The 9,531-nt window shown below is 37.7% G+C and overlaps 1 protein-coding gene across 1 annotated transcript; it reads left to right on the top strand.

The window, feature by feature from the left end:
• Positions 1–932: 932 nt before the first annotated feature.
• On the top strand, positions 933–9,531 carry LOC111152116 (hyaluronidase-4-like). The gene is given in 5 exon segments (XM_022510424.1): positions 933–1,112; positions 1,824–2,775; positions 6,456–6,545; positions 9,084–9,467; positions 9,469–9,531. Coding segments are annotated over 4 exon segments (1,458 nt in total). The 5' UTR covers positions 933–1,112; positions 1,824–1,854.

The following is a 9,531-nucleotide window of genomic DNA, read 5'->3' as shown; positions in this document are numbered from 1 at the left end:
AAATTCACATCACTCTCCGACCTGGCAAACTTGTCCGTTACCTCCTCCGTAACTTAAAATCTGTAATCAAGAAAATCCCCCAGATGATAGAAATGATCCAAGCAGCTATACAGCTAGTCTCTGCCAAGCCCAGACCTTAACCCACAGCCAGGGGCATGCAGGTGACGTCAAAGGGCAGTTTTCTAAAGTGGCACCACCTGGGCATCACAGGCTCTCTACGAGTTACCTAAAGTGGAGTCTTCTGTGCACCACATCAGGGAAGATCAAAACAAGTCTTCCCACATTCCAGCCAGGGCTTACATTAACTTCCATGGGGCCTGGAACACCAGCCTCCACGGAGGTCGCTCAGTGGGCATGAACAAGAGGGAGAGCCAAAGACGGAGTCCGTGTCATCAGCACTCCTACAGATTTGTCGAGCAAAACCCAAAATGTATACGTATGTATACAGGTATGGATACAGGTTATAGACCAGAAAACTTAGATCTAGTTTTATATTCTGAGTAATACCAATGGCTAGAACATGGAATAAAATCTCAGTAAGCATTATGGGGAAAGAATTAATTCTATTTAAAAATCCATACGGTTTAGTGACACATAATTTTCTTTCTGTAATACAAGGTAATTGTAAAATGCAGACTGGGGACCAAGAGAATGCCGAGGTCTTTACAAACTTAGGGTGCTATTTTCCAGAATTAACAAATGATTTTGCTTGGTATCATTTCTTGCATTTAATGTGTAGCAAGAACTACACAAAAAGATCCTGAGCTTAGTTACATGAGAGAAAAATCTCTGATTCCTTTATATAAAAAAATATGTACATGACAAAATACTTTTGATATATAACTTCAACTCGACTGCTTTCCGAATGAGATTCACTAACTGGAAAGCATCATTTGTCAGGCAGTCCTGGTATTCTGGAAGATTCTTTGGCAGTTTTTGGTCAACTGACGATTTAGAAAGGATTTAAAGAGCCAAGTTTCATTTGGGATTTAAGTGGTGAAAATACAGTCTAATTTCTTGATAAGAAAACCATGAAGTTAAAAAACTAGCAGGTTTTTAGGCTTATTTATGTACGTGAGAGAAGACAGGACCAAATCCATAATCAACAGCAGGTAAATGCCATGTCTGTTTCCTATTTTAACCTGTGCTAATTCCAAGAGTGATTGCTGTCCTTTACAAATAAACAAAACAGATAAACAAGTGGACAAGCAAATCTTTGAGGACAGCGCATTTGAAATAGCGAGCAAAGTATTGCTTACTGCTGGTATTACTTGTTTTTTTTTTTTTTTTATTTCGGTTAATAGTTGTTAACATGCCATTATTTGTTAATTTTCAACAGGCCATGTTCTTGGTCACTTTTCCAATCATCAAGAAGGAGATATGGCAATCCATTCGTATTCTTTTTTCCCTAGTTTCCCTTAAAACCAAAGTTTTGTGTGTATAGCACGGTTTAGATCAATGCAGTCAGAATAATTGGAAATTAAAACCAGAACATCTTGCAGGTAGGCTTGGCATAGATGAGAATTTGTGTGAAAAGTTTAGTTCTTATTCATGGGATTTTGTTTTCACATTTCCAGTGGGTTTTTTTTTTTTTTTTTTTGAAAGCCTCATTTTTCTTTCTTTGTTCAAATGAAATTATAAATTAGCTTGGATATCAATAAACCTCATAAATCTAAACATCCCCCCCCAAAATGGTCTACTATTTAAAGAACTGCTTGAACAGCACTGAGTTTACTTCATTTGCTATTCTCTGTGCAGTATGAAACAAAAAGGACATTTGACTTCATCATGTCTAATTTTTTGCCCCTCTTCTTATTTTTAAGGAGACTGCAGTGACGGTGGAAACCATAAGCCATGTGTAACCCAGGGGTGGCATGGTTAGGAGTGCTACTGCCCTTGATCAAGTTCACTCATTCAGTCCTCAAACCAGCACTGCCTCCAGTGATCAAGAATCGACCTTTCAACATCTTCTGGGCTGCCCCAACAATGCAGTGTCAACATTTCTTCAATGTGGATTTGAATCTTCAGTTATTTAATATTATATCAAATCCCTTAGAGACTCAGAGGGGATCGACAATTGCCATATTTTACCCAAATGAATTAGGGTATTATCCTTATTTCTCTCAAGATGGAAAACCCTTTAATGGAGGGATACCACAGAATATGAGTCTTTCTAAACACCTCAAGAAGACAGCTGATGACATTGCACGTGTTGTCTCTTGGTGGAGATCAGAAGGTCTTGCTGTCATTGACTGGGAAAGCTGGAAACCCCAATGGGATAGAAATTGGGGTCATAGACTAATATATAAAAACTACTCCTTAGCCTTCACCAGAAACCACCATCCTGACTGGTCAGAAATGAAAGTGAATACAGTTGCCCAACAGGAATTTGAAAATGCCGGAAGGAGTTTTATGCACACTACTCTCACACTGGCTTTAGAAATGAGACCAAAGTGTTTATGGGGCTTTTATCTCTACCCAGACTGCTACAATTATGATTATAAAATAAACCCACAGACGTACACAGGTAAATGCCCCAATGATGAAATTTTCCGCAATGACCAACTCCAGTGGCTATGGGAAAAAAGCACAGCACTTTATACTTCAATATATCTGGATAAAATATTGAAGTCAAGTTTAAATGCTTTGAAATTTGTTCATCATCGAGTTAGGGAAGCCATGAGGATTGCTGAAATGGCTAGACATGACTACATTTTGCCAGTTTTTATTTTTTCCAGACCATTTTATTTGCATAGTATTGAAGATTTGTCACAGGTAAGGAAAAAGTACACTCATCTAAAAATGGAAATTTAGTACAATGACTATACAAAATCTGTGAAAAAAATGTTTTAGTATAATTATTTTCCCTTAATAATAGAATACTATTTTATTATTAAAGGTACATATTTTTTCAAATGTTAAGTCAATTCTGAAACAGTATCACTGACAATTAGATGTTTACTTGGTTTTAAGATGATGATTCTTCTCATCGCTTCTCGGCCTTTTGGCTAAGATCAAGTGTAAGATGATGATTCTTATCAGCTTAGCATTTTTAGGGGTTTCCTGAAACCCCTTGAGTTAAATGATGCAACAGATCAAGCTTGAGTTAAATGATGCAACAGATTAATTTTAACCCTGGAGAAATTTCAGAATCCGCTTTTTAATAGGGAAGAGTAATAGCAATTTTGCAAATCTAAAACATACAGAACAAAGCTTGGGTAAATTGTTAAGCAGTTATAGTTTTTGTTATATTGCATCATTATGTTTTTACTAAGTTCATTGAAAAATACCATAAATTCCATTGATTTTATATTGAAGAGTCTACAATGTGATCTAGTGGCTAGTGTCAAGACTTTAAAAACAAGTTTATGTAAATAGATACTGTCCTTTGACTTAACACAAAGTAGGAGGCACAAAGAGGTGGGAAGGAGCTTGTTTGTAAGATAATGAGTTTGCTGCCGTGGAAGTATTCAAGATTTAGCTAGATTGTCATTTAGATAGGACATTATTAGAGGGCTTCAATGGTTGGATGGATAGCTAGATAAGAAAACCCTTAAATCCCCATCCATACCTGTGAGCCCACCGTGCTGTACTCCACTACCCAACACAGACACAGGGCCATTGGAAAGACAACACCGCTCACTTTATTAGACTGCTTATGTTTGAGATGAGGACATTTAAAAGCAGTGTCAATTCTTCCTCAAAATTTTCAGAATAAACAACTACTGACACAAATGCTGTTGATTAGACTTGACATTGTATCATTAAGGATTACTCATTAATGGGATGTTCATTCAATAAGTTTAGGAGGAAAAGAATCATAACATCTTGACAAAAAGCTGGAGGATCTCAGAGGTGTCTAATCCACTTCTCACCCAAACATGGATTCTTACTTATCTGGCTCTGCTTCAGCACTTTTCCGTGGCACTCTCCCTAGTCCAGAAGAAACACTGACACTTGCGGACAGTGTTAATTCCCAGAAAGTTCTTGAGTATGTTGAGTCTACTCTGCCCCTGGATAACTTCATACCATTAGTTTTAATTCAACTTTCTGGTGCAACCTAGAATAAATCAAATCCTTCTTTCAGAAGTCAGGTCTCCAGGTATTTGAATACATCAGTTATACCTACCAAAGTCTTCTCATAAGTCATTCCTCAACAGATCTCTCAAATCATGTCACTTTCTCAGATCCTTTTGGGAAAAAAACTAGGTTATATTTATTCAGTCCACAGTTATTTACTGAGTGCCTATAATGTGTTGTATTAATAATAATAACAGTAACAATAATCATCAATATTAATATTTAATTAATTAATATTAATTAATAATAATAATATTAATAATATTGTTAGTTTCTACCATTATAATTATTATTAGTAATAATTATAATGGTAGAAACTATTAATAGTCCATACAGCTAGATAGTTTGTCTTGAAAGAAAACGAGAGAATGAGATGAGTCACATTTTAATGAAAGTCTTATTCATAACTTTCCTATTTTTTGTGCTATTAGACTTATGACATAAATTATGGGCTAAGTAATTTCTGAGCTCTACTTCAGAAATCAATAGACCACATACTCTACTTACCAAAAACTATAGAATTAATCTGATTATTATAGTGAAGCATTTTAATACATTCTATTGGCCTTCACCAATCAACGAATGATATGAATCTTTTTTACCTATTGTCTAAATACCATAACTTTACAAAGAAATAATTTAAAATACCAACTCTGTTTGATATTTTCTTTCAGAAGTTTCTCAATTTAAGTGAAAGACTTGATTTACATTTAAGGATTATGATACTGGCTAGTAAAATAGAAGGAAGATTTCCTTTCTTGTTATATTACCTATACAAATTGTGGAACAGAAGCACTAGTGTTATTGGAGACTTCCCATAATGCAGGGACACTGTGCTGTGGCACAGCCATTTCCTCATCCTAGTATTTGAACACTGTGTCTTTGCACTGGATCTCTGGTTCTCCACACCTTGGAAGGAAGGAAAGAATGCAGATTCCTTCATCTATCATCTTTTCTCTGTTCCATCTCTGTTCCATCCCCTTATGCCCTGCATCTTTGTTCTTGCTCTATAATCGTGAACATAACCTTCACAGTTTCTTGCCTTGGTAAATTATAATCTACTTAGTTGCCCAGCTTGTGTCACTTGTATCCTCCCCACTCTTTCCATTATCCAAGAGATATCCATCTTTGTTTCCAAATCACTCTTCCTCTGTTTTACAAGGACTGACATTGCCTTCGTTGAGACCCTCATCATTTCTCATTCGGCAGCGTGCATCACCTCCTAACTGGTGTCCCTCCCTACCATCTTGACCTCCTCCTCTAATACATGTTTTATGTGACAGCCAAAAACATCTATCCAAGTTGCAAATTTGGGGTTTTCCAGTACTAAAACTCTTTTTGTACTTTATTTTTTATTTTTTATTTTTTTAAAGATTTTATTTATTTATTTGACAGAGAGAGATCACAAGTAGATGGAGAGGCAGGCGGAGAGAGAGAGAGGGAAGCAGGATCTCTGCTGAGCAGAGAACCCGATGCGGGACTCGATCCCAGGACCCCGAGATCACGACCCGAGCCGAAGGCAGCGGCTTAACCCTCTGAGCCACCCAGGCGCCCCTCTTTTTGTACTTTAGTCCGAATAATTTAAAATAGCATAAAAGATTCTTTGCATTTGGATCCTCCCTATATACAAAGATTCAGATGCCGTCACTTCTTCCCCAGTTCCCTGTGTTTTACCACAAGAGCTCCTGGCAGTTCTCTGGGTGGACTGATTTTCTTCTACATAGGAACCTCTGCCCTTATTCTTCCTACTGTACACAAAATTCTGCCTTCTCTAATCGGTCTTATGAATTTGCACTCACTTCTAAAGACACATCTAAAATCTCACCTCCTGAAGCTTTCCGAAGGAAGATTTCCCAGACTCTTCCATGTAGAATTAAGCAGTACCTCTGATATATATGTCTAGTGGGACAATATGGAACTAAATCTGTTATACTATAATCACTTGTTTTTTTTTAATCACAGCAAGCTTTGTTCTTTTTATTATTATTATTATTATTATTGTTCAGTGGTTACAGGTAGTATAACATCAAAGTTAAGAGTTCCAGCAAATTATAATTACTTGTTTATATGTTTGTCTCAACCATCACACTAAAGAGCTCCCTTGAGGACAGGAACTGGAATCTATTTCATTTTTATATTCTTAGTGTCTAGAATATTGCCTGGAACATCATAAATATTTATCAAACAAAAGCTAAGCACCCAAGGCAGAATTACCTTTCCTAATTCTGCTCTACAGTATTTTGTTTAAGAAACACAGACAACATTATCAGTGTGGTTTTTTTTTTACCACAATTGATGGGTTGAGTCTTATCACTGAAATGTCAATGACTAAATTGAGTTTGGCAGAAACTACTTGTGATACTTCTCTTTTCTAGGAAGATTTAGTACATACAATTGGCGAGAGTGCCGCGTTGGGGGCGGCAGGCATAATATTGTGGGGAGGATACGAATACTCTGATTCGAAGGTAAGCAGTGATTTCTCTGTCAGCATCTTGAATATATTCCCGATACTGCTTTTTGTTTTACTTTTCCATATCAGGGACAAATGGTTATCTGCTCCCATTACTTTAATGAAGTTCAAAGAGTACAGGGACTAACATTGTTTGAGCACCTACTCTGTGGCTAGTGTAGCCTGGAAAGAGCACAGGTTTTCCAATCAGACAGCCCTAAGGGAGAATTCAATTTTCATGTTCTAGAAGTATAATCTTAGGCTAATTAGCCTCTCTGAGTCTTAGTTTCTCCATCTAAAAAAAAAAAAGAAAAAGAAAAAGTAAAAGGTACAGAAAAAATCCTATTCTGCTGGGATTTCAGTAGATGCAATGATAGAATGTATATGTGACAAAGAAAAAGAATAGTAAATTTTAAAAACAAATATTTCATCCACATTAAGGGGGATGGGTTTTCTAAAAATGGCTCTTTATTGCCTGATCAACAAAGATAGAAATGCTCGTGGGAGGAAAAAAAAATATGTATATAAAGTTTTATTAACAATCTGCTCTTGATCGTAGTAGTGCCCCCACAAAATAACTATTATTTTTCACAACTGAATTTGAACATGTTCTATTGGTCGCCGGTCACACTGCCTAAGTGAAAATTCTGAACCGCAGCTTTTCTTCACTTGCAGGTATGAACAGATAGTCTCATTTTCAGGTATTAAAACATCTAGTCTCATAACACATAAAAAGGGCCATCTCTTTCTCATTCAGTGTGGCACGAATGAGAACCCGCACGGAAGAGCTGTTAAGAGCAGGAGGCCGGAAGTTGGGATGTCTGGGGTCCAATGCGTGCTTTTTGTCACCTACTAGCCGTGTGACCTTGAGCAGCTCATTGACTCTACAATTCCTCTATCTGTAAAATATGGGAAATAATAGTATCTTCTCACTGGGCTCTTATGCGAACTGCATCATAACATGCGTAAAGCGCTTAAAACAGTGCCTGGGATGCGGGAAGTGCAAGGTATGCGTTGGCTATTATTCGGGTAAGCATTTCCTGCCCTTTGTCCCCATAGCCCCTGCTTAAGTCTTAGGTATGGGGAAGAGGAATGTGGGTCAATTTCTTTGTTCATTTGCTTTAAGGAACGGTGTGGGAAACTGGGTTGGGAGGAGACAAAGTGGGCAATGTTAATTTTTATTTATTTGGACATTTATAATTATTTTTGTCATTTGAAGTTCTTCCCACACAACCGCCACATAGGAACTGGCTCTTTTTTTGCATGAGGGGTCACTGAGATTTGGTTAGAGACACTCCCACACAGCCTGCAACTCAAGCATACCCCCAAGGCTTTGCTCCTGAGGCCTTGGTAAGAGGAAACTGTCAAATGCTCAGGTGGGGAAGGCTGCCAGAGCTGTAGGCTGGCAAGAGGATAAGGAGATCGCACTGGAGTGTGTTAGGTTGGAAATGCTTGTGAGACTTGCAGGTGGAGATGTCACCCAGGCAAAGTCTGGGAAGTACACATTCGGGAGTTCTATTTAGAGCAAGGAGATGGGGTGAGTGTATCCAGAGACTACAGCTGGAGAAGAGAAGAGGTCTAAGAATTAAGCCTGAAGTTCTCCAGTGTTCAGAGGTAGGAAAGATGAGCAGAACCTAGCAAAGGACACTATGAAGGAACATCCAGTGAAGTAGAAAAAACCCAGGAGGGGGTGATGTCCTGGAAGTTAAGCGAAGAACGTATGTCAAGAAAGAGGGCAGAACGGAAGATGCCCAAGTTGAACTTGATTGTACTTACCTGGGTTCTATGCTCTCTTTGATTATAGTCTTCCCCCAATCTCTCTCTTTCTTGTTCAATGGTTTGCTTGTTTTTATTTTATTCCATCGGTTCTAGAACCTCCCCTCAGATAAGGAGTCTGGTCCTGATGAAAAATAGCATCTGTTCCTAAATATAGCATGAGGCTAGCTTAGACGGATGTCACTGGACCAAAACATGACACGTGAGATTTTCAGCCCTTGTTACCATCCGAAGTGACACCTTGTTAAACTGCCTGTCATTAGGAGTTTACTCTGTCTTGTAACTTTCCATTGGAACCCTCTCCGTCCTTACTAGACGGATTCACAATATTGATGCCTCTTCTCACTGAGAAAATACCCCACCTCTTGAATTTAATTGGAGTTTAATTATGGACCAGTGTTAATATTGATCAAAATCACTGAAGTGCTAACGGAGAATTCATTGTATGTTATTAATGAATCTCCTAGGATTTTCCCATGGTTCCTCCTATATGGATCAAGGCAGGAATTTATCTGACCTGTAATATTAATGTATATTTAGTATGGATGTTGAGGATGTTTCACAATGAAAGTTAAATTTATAAAATAACCATACCATATTAATGCTGATCTTTTTAAGATGCTACTACAAATATCTCTTTATATGAATTCCTAATTAAAAACATAGATCTTCCTCCTCAGCTTTACCAAATGCAAATCTTCAGGTATTAATACCACCTGTATAATAATAGAATCATATTTTGAAAAGGGAACTAAACAGATCTCTACTTTTCCTACAGGAGACCTGCTTATCTGTGCAAAAGTCTATCCGAGGGTCATTGGGCCATTATGCTGTTAACGTGACATCGGCGGCTAAATTCTGCAGTCAAAGTCTGTGTCACAATAATGGAAGATGTATCCGAAAAATCCCCGAATCCTCCTCCTATCTGCACATGCCTGGAAGCAGCACTAAGAAATCCATCCTAAGTAAGAGTTTCAGATTCATCATTTCTCCAAGCAGTAAACTGAAGACAATAAAGGCCATGAAGAATGGATTTGTCTGTCACTGCTATCATGGCTGGCACGGAGAATCTTGCCAGCAACACTCTTCAGATCTCTTGAGAGGGAATAGTAAGGCTCTTATGACTAACTTTAATTTATCAGTTTTTCTCAGCATGACCTTAATCTACAATTCTGTGGAATTCTCTCACCTCCTCTTTCAAGGTCAATTTTTCTTTGAAACACTGA

The sequence above is a fragment of the Enhydra lutris genome, unplaced genomic scaffold (genome assembly GCF_002288905.1).
Source record: "Enhydra lutris kenyoni isolate GAN:26980312 unplaced genomic scaffold, ASM228890v2 scaffoldscaffold27, whole genome shotgun sequence".
Taxonomy (NCBI): domain Eukaryota; kingdom Metazoa; phylum Chordata; class Mammalia; order Carnivora; family Mustelidae; genus Enhydra; species Enhydra lutris.
This window is presented reverse-complemented; position numbering and strand designations above follow the sequence as displayed.